The sequence below is a fragment of the Sturnira hondurensis genome, unplaced genomic scaffold, assembly GCF_014824575.4.
Source record: "Sturnira hondurensis isolate 20B ecotype Veracruz unplaced genomic scaffold, ASM1482457v3 Scaffold0013299, whole genome shotgun sequence".
NCBI classification, from domain to species: Eukaryota; Metazoa; Chordata; class Mammalia; order Chiroptera; family Phyllostomidae; genus Sturnira; species Sturnira hondurensis.
In genome coordinates, this window is record NW_028085930.1 from 5,403,308 (window position 1) to 5,421,833 (window position 18,526).

Sequence of the window (18,526 nt, forward strand, 5' to 3'; positions counted from 1 at the left end):
CTGGATTCTGGTGGCCACGGAAGGGTTTCCAGAATGAGACACTGAGCAGCCCAGGGGTTACCTGGCTTCATTACTTACTCCCCGTGTGACCCCGAGCAAGCTAATCAACCTCTCTGAGGCTTGGTGTCCTCATTTATATCCCAGGCAGGATAACAGGACTCCCTGGAAGGATGCCTGGGAGGGCTGAATGAGATGACTAGGAGAAAAGCGAGTGCGCTCTGCGTGAAGGGCTGCCAATGACTACCTTCTTCGGTTAGAGTCTGACAGAGAACCTGGTGACAGGTGATTTAGTTGGTTAGGTGGATCAAATCAAATCCGATTCACACTTCCTGTGGAGACAGGTCCTAAAAGGGCTGGCGAAGGTGTTTGTAAACAATAAAAGTGCAATTCTAAGCTCGCCGCAGGCGGTGAAAACAGTGGGGGTTAGGAAGAGGCTCCGTGCTGGAAGCAGAGTCGTCTCTTCGCCGGAAGCACGCTCCGAATCAGACAGATATGGACAACTCTGCAGTCCTCCCTCCCCCTGTAAACACACACGCACGCCAAACACACCACCTTCCCCAGGACTTTCCCGCAGCGACACCCAGAATCCCTCAGGGACAGTCGAAGTACATTTCTCCGTGTCGTCCACCCTGGGGATGAAGGGGGGAGAGGAAGGCGGGGACGGGGTTGGGGACGGCAGTGGGCCGAGTTGGATTCGTCCCTAGCAGCTCCGAAGGTAAAGCGGAGCGGGGAGGGAGGGGGCAGGCGGGGAGCGGGAGGGAGAGGGGTGCAGCCGGTCCCGGAGGGCCCAGGACAGCCCCGGAACGGAGCTGGGGCCAGCCTGGTCCGCAGCGCCGCCTCCCCGGAGGCCGGCGGGGGCCGGGAGGAGGGAGCGGGAGGAGGCGGAGAGCGGAGGAGGGAGGCGCGCTGCGAGGTTATTTGTGGTTCGCTTTGATCCCGAGGGGGAACCTGAAACTCTCACATTCCTGGCATAGCAGCCGCCTCCGGCGCGGGCTGACCCTGGGGCTCCGCGCTGGAGCCGGAGCTGCCAGAGCGTCCGCGCCACCGCCCAGTGCACACCTCTGTCGCCGAGCTGAGCCGAGCAGAGCCCGGCTGGGGCGTCAGGTCTGGCCGCGACGAGCACCCGCGGGCCTCAGCTGTAAGGAGGGCTGATCGGCGCTTCAGGCAGCGCACCCGGCCAGCCGAGACCCGACCCAGCCGAATCCCGGGCTCCGGGACGGCCTGGCCTTTTCCGGGAGCAGGACCCCGGCGGACCCAGCGTCCTCAGGGCGCAGGGCGCCCTTTCCAGGCGGCGACAAAGGTGGGCAGGGACCACTCTGCCCCGTGGACCCCACGCCGTGCGCCCAGGATGAGGGAGTTCTCGAAGGCTCGAAGGTCTCTTAGGGCTGGGGAAAGGAGCAGCCTCTGGGAAGAGTGGGGTTCGTGTTTTGGTCCGGGTCAAGGAGAGGAGCGAGAAATAAGGCAGAAGGTGCTGTTTCCAGCTTGAGGCTCAGGGCCCTGGGGGCTGATCTGATAAAGCAGGGGTTACAGGTGCCTTTGCCCCCAACTAGCCCAAGAATTCCTCTTTGTCTTCCTTGAAAAATCTTTGGAGCCACGAATTGGCTCTCACTGAAAAGAATGCAGCTTGCCTTCCAGCCCGGTGACGTCAGCGCTGGAGCATTCGGAAAACAAAGAGGGCTGGCTAGGGAGCGAAGGAGGCGGACCCGCGACGCTTAAAAGACCTCTTGGGGCCACCGGCTACCTTCGCTCGCTCGCTCGCTCTCGGCGCACCGACAGCCTCCGAGTGTTTGTGTTCGGCCGAGAGTCGGTGCGGTTGGAGAGACCATCACTCCGGCTTTTTAGGTGTGCGTGAGCCCAGGCAAAGGCCGGAGATGACAGCTTGCTTAGGAGGAGGCAGCGGGTGGGCTCCGTAGAATCAATCAGGAGCGCTAGCGCAGCCGAGGTGCACCCCGGCAGGGAAGGGCGGCGGAGGTGGGGCGGCCGGGGGAGGTGGCGATTTTAGTAACGGCCCCCGCCGAGAAGACTTGCATCAGAAGGACTTGATGGGGACAAACTCCGGGGTGAGAGGCCCCGCAAGGGGTGTTCCCTGGCACTGTTGGAGGAAGGAGGTCTAGAATCTCCGGAAAGCTCTGTAGTCCCGGGCTTCCTTCTCGGAGTCAGGCGGACAGTGATGAATTCGGGAAATGCCTGGCAGGTAAAACTCGAGGGCAGCGATTTTCAACCTTTTTCATCTCGTGGCACACATAAACGAATGACTAAAATAATGCGACACTCAAAAGTATAGTTTTTGCTGATCTGACCCCCAAAAATCGCTATACTTTTGATTCGTTTACACAATCTAGGGGAAAACAGGTCAGTGCCCCTGACTAAATCAGTCAGGCACTGCATGTTTCAGAAATTCCTGCGGTGCACCATTATGCCTGCCCTGGCACACCGTTGCAAAATCGCTGCTCTGGGGCGAACTGATTCCTGTTTGAGTTGCTTCTGGTAGCTCCGGAGTCTTGCTTCTGCATTCCTCCTGTGTGTGGGGGGAGGAGGTGGCATGACTGGGTGCTAGGAGCGGTGGGCACAGAGATGCCCTCCAGACTTCTCTCCTGCTTCCCAGCTGTGGGAGTGGTGGAGAATGGCTGCTGTGTCAACCTTCCAGCCCGAACTGCGGCGGCAGCTCGGGTTCTAGTTTTATGGCAGGGGAGGGGCCGCATTCCTCTCATTCCCCTCCCCCCATACACACAGGAGGTGTGGAGGTGTGGGCTTTGTTTGGCTTTCCCAGAATCCCAGTTCGGAGGTGTGTGTTGGAGGAGGCTGTGGAAAGGCAGCCTTTCAGGCATGAGCCACTGGGAGCCCAAATTCAGAAGAGAACACCTTTTCCAGGAAATAATCTACTTGCACTCACAGCCCCCTGCCTCTGGCTCCAGGTCCCTCTGCAAGCAAGACCCTCCCTCTTGCTCCCTTATTCCTCCATGGGCTCAAGTGGGTGTTACTGAGGTCAGGATACTGAGCGCACATCTATTGTGTGGCCAGAGGACCGCACATCTATTGTGTGGCCAGAGGACCGTAGAGGGCTTTTCCAGGTGGGGGCAGGGGCACAACTGTAAACTCTAAGACATGTTCATCCTTTCTTTTTCCCAGAGCTCCCACGCAGACACTGTCAACACACAGGCTATGTGACCGACCCACAAACCTTGTTGGGTGGCACCTTTCTGCCTGGTCTCACAAACCACTGTCCTATTGTAACCTCTCCTTTCATCCCTTGTTCACCATTCCAGATGCATTTTCTCCTTCTTCCCATTTACCTTGCAGAATGGCTGCCAAGGTCACTCCATGACAAGGGAGGGTTCTGCAGGGTAAAGAGTGGTGAGTTAGCTGTGCCAAGGCTGAACCTCAGGCTTGCCTCATTCTAGAGAGTGCTGGAGGCTGTGTGCCTGGGGCTTCTACTGAACTAGTCTCTTTCTTTATCACCTCCCAATAAACTGGAGCCCTGTCCACCCCTGGTCTGGACAGCTCAGTGGCTGGATTTGAACTAGGCCCGTCTTGGAGTCTCTCATCAGATCTTTGATGGGTGGCTGACTGCAGGAGGCTGTGGTTCCTGGTTGGTTCCTTTCTCGGTACTGGTGTCTCTCTCTAAGGCATAGTAAGTCTCTGTGGATGTAATTACACTGGCAATACTTTTTGAAGGTGTATAGTGCACCAGGAGCTCAGCAGCCATTGTGTCCTTTAATTTTCAACCTCATGCAGCAAGCATTACTCTTTCCATTTTTCTGATGGAGAAGCTGAGGCTCAGAGGTCGGATAATTTGCCTTGATCAGTAGGGGCAGCACTGTCATTTTAACTCAGGCTTGTGTCACTCTGAGTCTTGCTCTTTACCATTATGCTTTGGACCTGACTCTAAAGGAAAGTCCCTCCCCCCCCCCCCATGTGCTCCTACTCATTGCTCTTCTTTCTTTCTTCCCAGGTACCCTGGGGCCACGTGTCTCTGGCTATTGTCCAGGCAGGTGTGAGCAAGCCAGAAAAGCATGAGGACTCTGGAAGACTCCTCAGGAACAGTCCTGCACCGCCTCATCCAAGAGCAGCTGCGCTATGGGAACCTGACTGAGACACGCACGCTGTTGGCCATCCAGCAGCAGGCCCTGCGGGGTGGGGCTGGAGCTGGGGGCACCGGCAGCCCCCAAGCCTCCCTGGAGATCTTGGCACCTGAGGACAGCCAGGTGCTACAGGCCACAAGGCAGGAACCCCAGGGCCAGGAGCACCAGGGCGGTGACACCCACCTGGCAGAGAACAACCTCTACCGGTTGTGCCCACAGCCCAGCAAGGGCGAGGAGCTGCCCACCTATGAGGAGGCAAAAGCCCACTTGCAGTACTATGCCCAGCAGGCAGGGCCCCGGGCGCTTGTTGGTGACCAGGATCCCCGAGGGGCCCCTGGAGGCCTTCGGAGGCAAGACGAGGCCCTTCGAGAGCTGAGGCACGGGCATGTGCGCTCCCTGAGTGAACGGCTCCTGCAGCTGTCCCTGGAGAGGAACGGTGCCCGGGCCCCCAGCCACATGAGCTCCTCCCACAGCTTCCCACAGCTGGCCCGAAACCAGCAGGGCCCCCTACCCAGGGGCCCCCCTGCCGAGGGCCCAGAGGCCCGAGGACCTCCACCTCAGTACCCACACGTTGTGCTAGCTCACGAGACCACCACTGCTGTCACCGACCCACGGTACCGTGCCCGCGGCAGCCCGCACCTCCAGCATGCTGAAGTCAGGTAACTGCCCACCTTGGTCTTGCAAGCTCTTGACTTCCTTTCCAGCGTAGTTCTCCCAGGGGGGACAGCTTCTAGGGGACCCCTCATAAGTTAGGGTTTGGCAAGCCCCAGAGGAAGGCCGGTGAAACCCCCTCCTTCCCAAGAGTGAGGGGCTCATGCCCAGAGGAGGGAGGGACTCAGCCAAGGTCACATAGGAACTTAGTGGACATCCCTTGTTTTTAATTCAGAAATGGACGCCGCTGACTAATTAGCTATCCCAGTCAAGTAATTAAAGTTCCCGAGGGCATGAATTGCAGCAGGGGGTTAAAGGTTAGGTTTCAGAAAGAACTTGCTAGAGACAGTTGGGAATCATTGCCAAACTGGAGATTTTTGACAAGAGGACAGTGCTCTTTCTGTGAGTCTTGGGAGGCACTCCTGACTGGAGGCAGGAAGGACCAGATGGTCTCCTTAAGGACCTCTTCCAACTCTGTACCCGGGTGGAAGCTGCCCTGCCTCTAGTGCTTATCCCCTTTCATGTTTATTCATGGGTTTCATGTGTCTGGAGCCTGTAGGGGGAAAGGGTTCTGGGTCCAGACAAGCCCCTTTCTGTGGAGGCTCGGCAGAGGCTAGTAGGGGGACTTGGAGTTTAAGTCTAAAGGGAGGGAAGGTTTTGCAGGATGTGATTTGCTTTACCTGTTTAAAAAGGCCCCTCTGGCTGCCTGCAGAGAATGGATTCTAAGGGGCTACAGTGAAGACAGGAAGCCCAGAGAGTGTGCAGAAATGTGAGAAATGGAGCTGACATACTCTTCATTTCACACACCTTGCATCATCCCCCAGGGAGGTCCAGGAAGTCCCTCGAGAGGGGCCTGAGGATTTGCAGGCTCCCTTCCTCTGGTGGCTCAAGGTCAAAGTCTGTTTCTCTTCATGCCTACTGAGTCTTCATTTAGTCACCCACTTTCCCACCATTTTGGCCTTTCCTTGCTCTCGAGAAATGAGTGACGCAAGGGTGTTGGTATCAAAGGGACCGGAGCCTTGGGGGTTCTCTACAACCCCCAGCTCCCAGGCCCCCTGCCTTATCTCCCTCCTCAGGGCTGGGTTGGGGAGCGTTTCGGAAGCTGAGTCGTGGTTTCTTCTTTGAGACCAGCCTTATTGAACCCTGTCAGGAAAAGATAATATCGTGGAAAGGAAGTAGACTGTTTGCAGGAGAACAAAAAGAGAGAGGGAGGGGGTGGGGGAGGGAGAGCAAGTGTGAAGGGAAAGGAGACTGTATTCTTTCTGGGAGCTAGGTCATCCCCAAAGAATGCCAGCTGTGTCTGCCAGGCCCAGTGCAGGGGGAGCAAGTGCGTGAAGCAACCCCGAGAAGGCCACAGTTAGCAGTGCGGGGAGAGCCTGGACATCCCAGTGGGGACACTACTCAGCTCTCTCAGGAAGCCCTACTTGAGGCAGGAAGAGAAATACATCTGCCCAGCCAGCCTCACCTTTGGGCTGCTCAGTTGAAGACTTTGTTGGGACCTGGGGGCAGGCTCTTTTCGCCAGGGGTCCTCAAAAGAACCGGGAGCAAGGCTGGAGAGGGGAGGGAAGGATGGAGGGCAGTGGGCATGAGTACTGCCGTGATGGACCCAGAGTGTAATTTCATTTTCATGGGGTTTCGGGAACTGGATGGTTTCTGGTAAAACTAAGATAGCCTGTTCTTTTGCATCGGGAGCCACAGACACCAGAAAGGGTCTGTGTCACCGCCACCCCTCTCCCCATGCCTCTTGCATTTTGCTCTCTACCTGGACACAGGACCCTGAGGTGTGTGTCATACCAGTGCTAGGGGCCAGTAGAACATTGTCCCTGTGCTCAGGCTATTTAAATAGGCTATTTAATAGGTAGTCCAGAGGCGGCCCCCATACCTAAGAAAATGTGGTGTTCTGGTCCCATTTACTCTATAAACAGAGTGTAAGCTGTGGTCACCCCTAGGAGAGGTGGAGGATGGCCATGATAGTGGCAGTGGCTGCCGCAGGCCCAGCACTCTGCAGGGCCGTGTGTGGCCCTGACGAACCTCCTTGAAGCTAGAGGTGCTTGCCCTTTCGACTTAGCAGAGCCATGCCGGCACCTTGGGGATTTAAATGTCTATTTTGTCAGGCTCTGAAGCTCAGGCTCTTATTCTGACACCTGTCTCACCACTCCAACCTTAGCCACAGTCTTTTAAAAATGTTCCTGCAAGGGACCTGAAATAGGAGGAGAGAGTGTGAGTGTGCCACACTGGCTGGTACTAAAGTAACCCCTGAGACTAGAGGCTCCTGACAGACACAGGTAGCCACTGGGCCTCAGCCGACACGTGGCCCCAGGGCCTTGCGAGGCTGTGTGCTCAATCACGATTGATGTGGCTTCCGGACCCAGAATGAATCTGCTTTTGATGAGAAGGATGGAGTGAGCATTTTTTAAGATGCCTTTAAGCGCTGGTTGTTTAGGAGGTCCAGGGCTGCTCAGGCGGATGCCCAAGGCCTTGGCCACAGTGGGGCTGGGTGTGAAACCAGCATTCTGATCTTGATTCTCTCTAGCTCTGCTATCCTGGCCCTTGAGGGTCTTAGGCACGTACCACGTGGAAAAGGCCTTTCCCACTGTAAGGAGGATGAGTTGACTTGTCTTTCTAGTATGCCCGGGAGGGCCAGGCCGACTCAGGTCGCTCTGGGGTGGGAGCCATAGGGCTCTCTGTACAGTCTCTGAGCGCTGTCTCTTCTGTCCTCAGGATCCTGCAGGCCCAGATGCCTCCTGTATTTCTCCAGCAGCAGCAGTACCAGTACCTGCAACAACCCCAGGAGCACCTTCCACCCTCACACCCAGCTGCTCTTGGCCATGGCCCACTAGGCTCCCTCAGTCCATCTGGGGTGGATGGGCCAGGAAGCACCCAGGCCACCTTGGCCACCTTGGGCAGTGCCCAGCTGGCCCAGATGGAGACTGTACTGAGGGAGAATGCCAGGCTACACAGGGACAATGAGAGGCTGCAGAGGGAGCTGGAGAGCTCAGCGGAGAAGGCTGGCCGAATAGAGAAGGTAGGCCCTGCCGGGACCTTAGAGGGGCACAGGAGGAAAGGACTTGAAGGCTGAGTGCGGAGAAGGGGAGGGGCAACAAAGTCTGAGAGCCTGTCTAGCTGGGCTTTTCACTGGTCCCTCTGCCTCCCAGCCCCTAATCCCTCACGCACCCTCCCTGGCTGACTCCAGACAGCTGGGGAGCAGCCGGGAGGCCACAGAGCAGGTCTGGAGCATGAGCAGTTGCTGGCCAGTGGTGATTAGAAAGAGCTCATTCACTAGCTCCCTCACACTCACACCCTTCCCCTCCTGTGGACACCTCCCACAGAGAGCCCTTTGTGTCCCCCATACAACAGCAAGCCTGTTCTGGGCCCAGCCTGGCCAAAGAGAAAGCCCCTCCTCTTGGAAAAAACCAGCGACTTATTGGAATCACAGGCCAGCTAGGAGCACGTGCGGAACCTGCCAGCAGCCAAGTGGGAGAGGCAGCTGGGCCAGGCTGGCTCTGCAGCGGATGGCGATGGCCAGAGGAGCAATACTCCAGGCAGAGGTGGCTCAGGCTGGGGTCCAGTGCCCCATTCTTTAGCAGGTGGCCTCAAGCCTCCCATGGCTGTCCTGTGGTGTCCAAAATAGGTCAAACCTCAGACCATAGATGCAATCTTTTTGTGGCCACTCCTGGCCCACCGGGCTCTGGTTTCTCAGCAGAAGCCAGACAAAAGTAAAATGCTTTCACCTCAGAGGCATCTGCTTCCGGAGTACCTAGCCCTGGCTTCACTAAGCATCTGGACCTTGGGACAGTTAACAGGACCCTGGCTTGCTGGTCCCAGCAGTCTGGTCCCCTGGACCTCCGCCCCATGCTGCAAGCTTCTGGTGCTCCCACCATCACCGCCTGGAGTGTTTTGCTCTCGTTTTTGCCTTCCCTTCTCTCACTTCTGAGGGATATCAGATCAGCATGGACCTGAGGAGGAGGGGTTTTGATGGAACACAGCCCCTGGAAACTGTCCCCTTCCTTCACCTCTGCCGTCTGCCTCTTGCAGCTGGAAAGCGAAATCCAGAGGCTCTCTGAGGCCCACGAGAGCCTGACAAGGGCCTCTTCCAAGCGGGAGGCCCTGGAGAAGACCATGAGGAACAAGATGGACAGCGAAATGAGGAGGCTGCAGGACTTCAACCGGGATCTTAGAGGTGAGGGCAGGCCCCCCAGGTGGAGGGGCAGGAAGTATCTGCAGAGGAGTTGATTCCTCCGTTCTAGGCGAAATTCAAAATCTCTGTCCTCTGACAGAAGGAGTGTGAATAGACTCAAAGCGGGCCATGTTGAGACCCCTTGGGGCCCACCCTGACAGGGTGATGCTCGTCTCCGACTTCTGGGCCTTGGAGACCCTCAGGGCACTCTCATCTCCCCCAGAGTAAAGGCATCCTTCTTCTGCCTGCCCAGGTCCCAAGCCTCCAGTCTTCTGTTCTAGAACCCATACTGGCCTGTATGACAGGTACTTAGCCACATGTGGCCCAAAGATTAACATTAATTAAAACTAAATAAAATGAAAATTTTAGTTTCGTCCCTAGGTGCTCCCTCCTCTTTAGGCCCTGAGCTAATCCAGGGGCTCCCCTGTGAGCCCATCCCTAGCTTGGAGGATGCAGCCCCGTAGATAGGACCCCAGGGGACACCTGGGCAGGCAGCTTCAATTGACACTCAAATATCTGTCCTTTATTTCAAACAGAGAGATTGGAATCTGCAAACCGCCGCCTGGCAAGCAAGACGCAGGAGGCCCAGGCCAGCAGTCAGGACATGGTGGCCAAGCTGCTTGCTCAGAGTGAGTAGGGGTCCCATCCAGAAGCCTGGCCAGGTGTACGTATGCAGGGAACACGGCAGCACCTTTGGACAGGGAGCGTTGGGTCTTTCCCCTGTCAAACCAGTGCTTAGAGCACAGGTTTACTGCGTACCTACTGAGCACCCAGCACTGGACTGGACTTGGGGAGAGGGGCGGCTTCCGAAGAAGAATAAAACCTGGCTCTCTATCTATCCGGGACATCAGAGGATATGAGAGGGGCAGCTGGGGAGCGGCGATTTGCTGAGCTGCAGTGCAGACTGTCAGGGCAGCGTCCTTAGGCAGCAGGCATTAGGGGGCAGTGGAGGAGGCGGGATTGCCCTGGACACGGTGAGATGGGAGAGAGGAAGAGTCTGAGTTTCCCAGGGAGTTTCAGGCAACAGAAAGTGTAGGAGTTCCGGATAAGCAGGCAGGTGAGAAGCTGGGGGGCGCGGAGGCACCTGAAGATGGCAAAAATGGGTCCTGGAGCTGAACCAACAGGTGTAGCCTAAAAAGAGGGTTGGGGGGGGCGCTTATTTAAAGGGGCCAGTGAAGTCTCCTTGAAGACTGGATGAGTTTGTTGTTGGCTATTCCATTCCATCACTCATTTGTCCATCAGAAGTTGAGCAGAGAGAAAACAGGCCTAGGAAGGTACTGGGGCAGGGAGGTGAAGAGAGAGGGGCTGAACTTGAGGAAGGAACAGAATCAAGGGAAACACAGGTTCAAGGGTACAGGTGCCCTGGCCCTGGGGACAAGTGACTAAGGGGCCCCCAGTGTCCAGAGAGAGCAGCTCTGAGGGAGTGGCAGGGGTGGAGAGGAGGCCACAGGTTAAGAAACAGCTGGAAGGTGCAGGGAGAGGAGCATGGGGCACTGGGCAGGGACAGAGGAAGCACTGAGCTCCTACTCTGAGCTATAATGATGGCTGGGGGGGGTGTGCGGAGAAGAGGAATGGGGGTGGAGGGTGACTGGGTGAGGGTGGCCTTGAGAAAGGAATCAAGGAACCCATCAGGAGTCCTACTGTGGGTGGCATAGCTGGTAGGGGTTGACCAGAAATGGTGGGGCAACCCCGAGGAGTGAACTCTGGCTGGCAGCACCTCCTTCCTCAAAGGGGTGTGGGGGCAGAGCAGGAGGTACGCTAGGCAGTACGGGCTGGGTGGGGTGAGGTGGCAAAGACCATGACTCTGGGAGGGAGGTGATGGTGGTGGTGGTGAGGGAGAGAGGGGAGGGGGCAGGCCTTGGGTGTCTGCAGAGGGCTGGTTGCTGGGAGGAGGCAGAATGGGGGTGTCCTGTAGGAAAGGGCCTACTTCTGGGCCCTGGATCTGCCAAACAAAGGAAGTCACAGGCGAGTTTCTGGGAGCCGCAGAGGAGGGGCGTGGGGGAGCCGGCCTGGAGGCGTTTCCGCTCCCCAGGGAGCAAGCGACAGGCTGTTCTTGGCTCCTGGCTGGAGCCAGTAATCTCGCAGCCGCGGGTGACCTGGATGCCTGGCATTCCAGAGCCTCTGGGCTGTTCCGCTCCCGGCAGTCCCCCCACCGCTCCCTTGCTGCTCGGCCCTCCTGCCTGCTGCTTTGGGAGAGGGTGAACACAAAGGGAGACTGGAGCGTGCAGGTGGGGGCCTCAATTTCTCTAAGCCAAAGGTCCCTGCTGCCCCTACAGCTCAAGCGGCTTGCCCCCTGCCCCCTGGCTCCTCCCTCTTCCCCTCCCCTAATGAGCAAGGAAAAGCCAAGCAGCTCTTCCTTGCTCATTAACAGCGAAGGAGAAAACACAGGATTCTCAGGGAAAATGTCTCTGGTTGACCCCAATTCCCTGCCCCGTCCACTAGTAGGGAAGTGCGGTCCTTATCACCAATGCCATCTGCTTGTCCTGCTAGGCAGGTCACACAGACCCCCAGCTCTAGCTGCTCTGATCACACCCTGCCCTCCCTGGGGATCTGGCCGAGGGTGAGGAGGTTTGGTTCTTGTCCATCTGTCCCCCTTGGCAGTTTCGTCACCGGGAACACTAAGACAGGAGGGTTATGATGAGACTAGGTTGGGATACAGGCCTCCTATGAGCTCTGTAAGCTGAGAGTGAACCCACACAGGGGAGGGGTCACGGCCTCTAGGTCCAAACTTTCAATCTGCTGCTCTCATCTGCCCCTCCACCCCACTCACTGGACACGAAGCCAGCCCAGTATAAACGGCTCAATTTTCAACAGTATTGATCTTTCCCATTTTTTCCCTCTACATCAATGAATGAGGCCAGCTTTGGTTCCAGCCTTCAAAAGTCCAGACTGAGCCTGAGCTGACCTGGGTCCCCGGGGTCCTCCCTGTCCTCCCCCAGAGTAAAGGCATCCTTCTTCTGCCTGCCCAGGTCCCAAGCCTCCAGTCTTCTGTTCTAGAACCCATACTGGCCTATATGACAGGTCCTTAGCCACATGTGGCCCAAAGATTAACATTAATTAAAATTAAATAAAATGAAAATTTTAGTTTCGTCCTCAAACTAGCTACATTTCAAGTGCTCAAGGGGCCGATGCAGTGATGGACACGGTTTAGAACAGTTCCGTTACAGAAGAACATTCCACTGTGCTGTGATGGTTCTTCTCTAGAGACAGTGCCTCTGAGTGCACCAAGCAGGCCCCAGAGCCCGTCCCTCCTCCTGCCCTGCAGCGGACCCGCACACTGGACACACTGACCGGGCCCCTCCTTTCCCTGCAGGCTATGAGCAGCAGCAGGAGCAGGAGAAGCTGGAACGGGAGATAGCACTGCTGCGTGGCGCCATCGAGGACCAGCGGCGGCGGGCTGAGCTGCTGGAGCAGGCTCTGAGCAATGCCCAGGGCCGGGCCGCGCGAGCTGAGGAGGAGCTGCGCAAGAAGCAGGCCTACGTGGAGAAGGTGGAGCGGCTGCAGCAGGCACTCGGGCAGCTGCAGGCTGCATGTGAGAAGCGGGAGCAGCTGGAGCTACGTCTGCGCACTCGCCTGGAGCAGGAACTCAAAGCCCTGCGTGCACAGCAGGTGAGCTGGGAGCCCTGTGGAGGTGGCAGAGCTGGGACAGCCCCTGAGGAGGCCTGTTCCAAAGTTCCTTTGACCTGGGAGCCCCTGCACAGACCAGGCATAGGTCCACCTTGGAAAGCAAGGGTGATCTGTTCCCCATCCTCCCTACAAGGCTCCTCCCAACCACCAGAAGACTAGCCAACACTCATGTGTCTTCCCAAGATAAGAGAGATGGTCACCCACATCCTGAATCTCTATCTTCTCTTTGGGTTGTGTGAATGACTCTGCTGTTTACAAACCAGATAGAGCTCTGTCTCCACTCCCGGCCTTCCCCTTACCCACAAGAGGCAGGCTGACCAAACCTCCTGGTATGCCCAGTTCTGCCCTGGTTTACACCTGTTATCCAGTGTCATTATTAAGAGCACCTCTTCCCCATTTGGGAGGATAACATGTGGTCACCTGTGCAGAGGCAGCCCTGATCTTTCCTGTACTTTGGCCACAGGATTCAGGGATCCTATGCCACCTCCTTTGTCTTTGGGTGGAAGTCGGGCGGGAGGAGAATGTGCTGTGAGTGGCTGGGTAAGCACAGGCGTAACTGAGAGCCCTCCTGTGGGGTGAGCGCCAGTGGCCAGCACATCCCAACCTCTGTCCTTGACCACGGTGCTCCTTGCTTTGCAGAGACAGGCCAGCACCCCCAGTGGCAGTGGCAGTGGCAGTGGCAGTGGCGGGTCCCCAGAGCTCAGTGCCCTGCGGCTGTCAGAGCAACTGCGGGAGAAGGAAGAGCAGATCCTGGCGCTGGAAGCCGACATGACCAAGTGGGAGCAGAAGTATTTGGAGGAACGTGCCATGAGGCAGTTTGCCATGGATGCCGCTGCCACAGCTGCCGCCCAGCGTGACACCACTCTCATCCGACACTCCCCGCAGCCCTCACCCAGCAGCAGCTTCAACGAGGGCCTGCTTGCCGGCAGCCACAGGCATCAGGAGATGGAAAGCAGGTTCGGCATCGCAGGCCGGGACACCAGAGATGGGGGTGGGAGACAGCAATGTCCAGCCTCTGCCATGTCCTTGATCTCTGGTAAACAGGCTCCTCTCCTCACTTGGCTCAGCTGTCCCTCCTATTCTGAGCTGACCCTGTGTATCTGGCACACCAGGCATTGTCGGCATATTCTCAGAGATAGCAGCTGAGTCCTTGGTCTGCGCCAGAGACCCTGGCTGTGCAGGTGCTGGATGCCGCCCAAGGCTCAGGGCCTCTACCCGCTCCCCTTACACTGTGTAAATCAGAAACTGAGACTTTCCAACTGAGTCCACACCATGCACCACCCAGGAGGAATGAGGACTGGGTCTCTGGCTTGGAGGTAGCTAGCATTTTTTTCTCTCCGAAAACCATTTCAGAGGCCCCTCAAGATTTCATTTGACCTGTATCTGACTCAAAAGTGCAAGCACGTCAACTGAGCTCGTCTGTGGTCAGTTTCCCTGGGGTGTTGCACCCCAGGACAAGGGTTGCCATTGCTATCACCAAACTAGTCCAGAACCTACCCCTTGACCTGCTGGTATGAGAAGGGATGGTTTTCAGAGCATCAAAATCCAAAGCTATGATGACATTTATAAAGGCCCTTCCTGGCCCTGTTACAAAGGCAGTTGGGACCACCCTGGCTGTAGGCAGGGCTTTCCCTCCAGTCGGTACCTGGTGGGAAGGGTAGAGGCTGCTGGGTCTGTACGTCTAACGGTGTGGGCCTGACCCCACCCCTCAGGTTAAAAGTGCTCCATGCCCAGATCCTGGAGAAGGACGCAGTGATCAAGGTCCTTCAGCAGCGCTCCAGGAAAGACCCCAGCAAGGCCACCCAGGGCTCCCTGCGGCCCGCCAAGTCCGTGCCATCTATCTTCTCAGCTGCAGCAGCAGGGACCCAGGGCTGGCAGGGACTCTCCTCTAGTGAGCGGCAAGTGGATGTCCCCGCCTGGTTGGCTGCAGGTGAGCAGGGGCTTGTGGGAGGCATAGTAGAAGGGTAGGTTGCTCTCAGGCCCTTCCTCCCAGGACTGAGGCTCTGAGGAGCCAGGGCTTCCTGACCCCTTCCCTGGGGAGCCAGCTGATATTGATTCCAGGGATCCTATAGCCCATTGGGAAAAGGGGTGCTATAGCCCCTGCTCTCCATAAATTGCATCCCCCTCGGTGCCAGCTCTTTACCATCTAAGTAAAAAAGCTTCCTGTGCAAATGCACCTTCAGAGCAAGCCCCTTTCCACACCTCCACCTAAGCAGATGCCATAGACATTCTAGAATCCCTGCTGACTTTAAGATTTAACCTACAAAGAAAGAAGGGCTCTACCACTCTAAACCTGTGGAAACCAATGGAACCTGATGATTATTCCCATTTGGAAACAGGAGCATTTAGTCTTAACAGGAGCATTTTGCTCATCCAGAGCGACCCTCACTACCTTGTGTCCCCCGGAGGTGCAGTAAACTCAGGGTATTCTTCTTGGGAGCCGCACCTCATGAATGGGCAATAACTTTCACCCCCTGCCTTTCCAGCAGACAGGGCCCCTGCGGAGGAGCCAGTGGCTTCAGCTCCCCTTCCTGCCCATGCCAAACACGGGAGCAGGGATGGGAGCACCCAGACTGACGGCCTCCCGGACGGTACCACTGCCTGCCTGGGGCTGGAGCCCGACAGCCTTCTGGGGTGCAGCAGTGGCCAGAGGACAACCTCACTGGGTAGGTCCCCACTTCCCCAGCTGTTATGTCTAGTGTATCTAGCAAGGCTGAGGGCACACTGGGTGTGAAGGGCTGTACCAGACCCCTTCCCAGGGCCCTTCTGTTCACCACCCCCACTCCATTCACCCCGAGGTGACCCACCACCCCGCGGCTCACCTTGGCGTGAACGTGAGGGCAGGTTGGATACATGAACAGGGGTGGAAGAGCCTGATCACAGACAGATCCAGAATTCAGAAAGAAAGCAACCCCGTGGGACACACTTCATCTCCTCTTCCCTACTCTTCCTTACATAATTAATTGACAATCTCAATATCTAAGATAATGCTTGGCAAGTTATCCTCATGGCACTCGAGTTAGAAGGCTTCGTTTAAAAAGAGTCCAGGAAGGAGAAAGTTGAGAAGATGCCATTTAAATTTTTTGCTCCCTTTCACATTAGCCCTTGCATATTTGCTTGTGCCTCACATCTCAGAAAACCACAGGCATGAAAAGAATGCTGCAGCCTGCCTCCCTCAGGGCTCTCCACCCTCCCTCCAAGCCCTCCAAGAAGTTCAAAGTTATAAACAAATGTGTCTTGCAAGCTGGAGGTTGGTAGTCTGGGGTGGAGAGCCGAGAGGGAGCAGAGCTTTGTGCTTAGCTGGCCAGGTTATGGGAAGTGGGTGCCTGGGCAGTGAAGGTGGGAAAGGTTGGTGAAGAAAAAGCCTACCACCTTCAGAATGTGCCAGGGTTTAAAAAAGTGCTCTGGAAGCACTCGCTGACCTGTGTGCCTGTGCTCTGTCTCTGCAGACTCTGTCGCTGCATCGCGAGTCCAGGACTTGTCAGACATGGTGGAGATACTGATCTGAAGGAGCTGATGCCAGGGGCACTTGGAACTGTCCCCTGCTGTCCTCTGCCACTCGGCCATTCCAGCAGCCCGTCCAACTGCTGCTCCTCTGCTTCCCTCAACTGGGCACTCGTTCCCATCGACCGTCTGGTCCCAGGTGCTTAGGAAGGATGCTACAGGGAAGGGGGATGCTGTGAGAGTGCCTGCACCCCAGAAGACCCTGCTTGTGCCCCACGTACCTCCTGAGCCCATGCAGAATGAGGATTCAGCCTTTCCCTTCTGCCAAGCCTTGCTGCTGGGCAAGCCACTGAAGACCTAGGAGAGAGCTGACCCCTACCTGCTTTGCACCCCCTACAGTCGGAGGGAGTGGGCATGTCCATTTAAGGGGCTGATTGCCAAGGATGGCTAGTTCCATAATCAAGTTGGCCACAGTGTTCCTCGCTGGCTAAGTGTGGTCCCAGCCAGCCTCGTCTGCTCCTCAGCTACTCACTGCCTCCTTGGGATCACTAAGACTTGCTTCTTTGGGGGACCGTTGAAAGTGTTAGTCCTGCAGAAGCCACAGTGCTGCCCCCTCACTTGGAGTGGGTAAGGGCTCTTTAAGTGGACTGGGATCTGCTGGGCAGTTTGTATATAATTCGCTTTCTTGTGGAACAGAAGATTGAAGCATGTGGCTTTGGACTTGGCCCCTCATTCTGTACACTCACCCTGCTGCCATGGTTCCTGTGACTTGTGACCGGCTTCCCAGTTACCTCCTGCTCTCGGGTTCTTGGCCCATGAATTTTGATACTGGTTGATCCACGAGATACTGGCTATCTTTTCCTCCCATTTTGAGCCCTGGTTTAAAGGCCCGTGAGACCCCCTCACCCCGCCCCCAATCACCAGCTTCTTGACATGGCTCCGCAGTCCCTGTCCCTGGGATATCCTGTGGGTTTGGGTATGAGCCCTGAGCCCCGTGCAGTGAGCCACCATCCAAACATCTGCCACGGGGGCTTCCCTGCGCCGGTTCTCTCGAAGGAAACTGGAGAAGTTGCTGTGCTGTCATCAGGGTCTGTTCTCCCCCTGGAGGAACTGAGCGAGGGAGCAGAGCTAGTGAAAACTTGTCAATGGACTGCAAGATGCGACTCAGATAGTCCTTTGAAGGGAGCCGCCATCACAAAATGGCCCCCGTGAGGCTGGCTTCTCGAGCCACCCCAGCGCCCTGCAGCAGGGCCAGTGCCTAGAATCAGAGGGGAGCACCCACGAAGCAGCCCGCCAGCAGGGCTGACTTTGACTCCTGGTCTTAAAGAGCCCCCCAACTCAGCCCGGGAGCGTTGGGTGGGTGTTAGCCGTTTGGATTGTTTTTAGTTCTTGAATCTTTGTTTTTTCCTTTCCTGTTTTTAAGTTCTGTATGTGTTATTTTATCCCCATGGTTCCTTTTTAAACATTTGCATTTGCTGGACAATTGCATTTTTTTTAAATCCCCTTATCCCTCTTAAAGCTAAAAAAACACATTGGGTTCATGTGCATTGTTTACAAAGCAAAAAGAGAAAGAAGAAAAAAAGGTAAAAAAGTATTGTGAAAAGAAAAAAAACAACTTAATATATTTTGGATTAATATTTGGTATTTCTTTTAAAGTATTTTTTTTGTGCTGTGAACATTTTCTGCCAAAGACCATGATGTGTGTCTAAGTTATCATAAATATTTAAGATGTAAACACGGCCGTTTTGTTATGCCACCCTGTACCAGGATTGCTGCTGCATTCCGCTGGGTGTGACAGTATTTTAATAAAAAATTATAATTGAAAGTGGTGTCTTTACAGGGGAGACTGCCGTGAGAAAGACGGGAAGACAGGTGAGGAGTGGGGATTTGGTGGGGGGCCACCCATGTCACACGTCTGATCACTCTCAGCTCTGAGCTGTGCCCCCAACACCCTGGCCCTATGCCCCTGTGTGCCTTGCTCCTTAGATGCTGGCCAGAGCACACCCAGAAACGGCCAGCTCAGGGTCACTGCCCTTCCTCGTACTGAGGAGTGATGGGTGCTGGTTTCCATTTTATGACTGGGATACCAGTGGGCAAGGTAGCAGATCATCCTTATTTGCAAGATTAGGATGGTACACAGTATAATCTCTTCCAGAACCCACCAGTGCTGGGAGGTTAGTCAGGCTGCATTGAAGAGAATGAGGATGTTGGCTTTCCACCTGCACAGAGGACACTTCAGCCTAGGAGGGTCTGACAGGTGGGCGGCCTCCCCGAGTAGCTTTGTCCTAACTGGCTCCGTGTGGCCACACACTGGTTACTCCACAGGGGCAGTGAGTGTCCAGAGGCGGCCTTATCCTTCCCGCTCCTCCTGTCTTCTCTCCACCCCACCCAGCACAGAAAGTTGTCTGGCACCCTCCGAGACTGGGTGCCGTGCTGGCCCTCTGCTGGGATGCGGGCAGAGGGTGTTCTTGGGTACTGCCTCTCCCTCATTGTGGCATCACCACGTTCTTGCCTCAGGGGCAGGACAACATACCCTCCCATCCGT

General features: G+C 56.2%; 1 protein-coding gene across 4 annotated transcripts; it reads left to right on the forward strand.

The window, feature by feature from the left end:
* Positions 1–646: 646 nt before the first annotated feature.
* On the forward strand, positions 647–17,806 carry AMOTL2 (angiomotin like 2). 4 transcript variants are annotated; one of them, XM_037061248.1, is made up of 10 exons: positions 647–715; positions 3,953–4,741; positions 7,455–7,758; positions 8,769–8,913; positions 9,447–9,539; positions 12,224–12,519; positions 13,177–13,493; positions 14,250–14,467; positions 15,024–15,203; positions 15,987–17,806. In XM_037061248.1, exons 2-10 carry the CDS (start codon positions 4,014–4,016, stop codon positions 16,043–16,045), a joined length of 2,340 nt encoding a protein of 779 aa, XP_036917143.1. In that variant the 5' UTR covers positions 647–715; positions 3,953–4,013; the 3' UTR covers positions 16,046–17,806. The 4 variants fall into 4 exon arrangements, with proteins under 4 accessions (XP_036917143.1, XP_036917141.1, XP_036917144.1 ...); XM_037061246.1 differs by lacking the exon at positions 647–715 and adding an exon at positions 990–1,300; XM_037061249.1 differs by lacking the exon at positions 647–715 and adding an exon at positions 990–1,300 and having other exon boundaries at positions 15,027–15,203.
* The last annotated feature ends 720 nt before the right edge of the window (positions 17,807–18,526 follow it).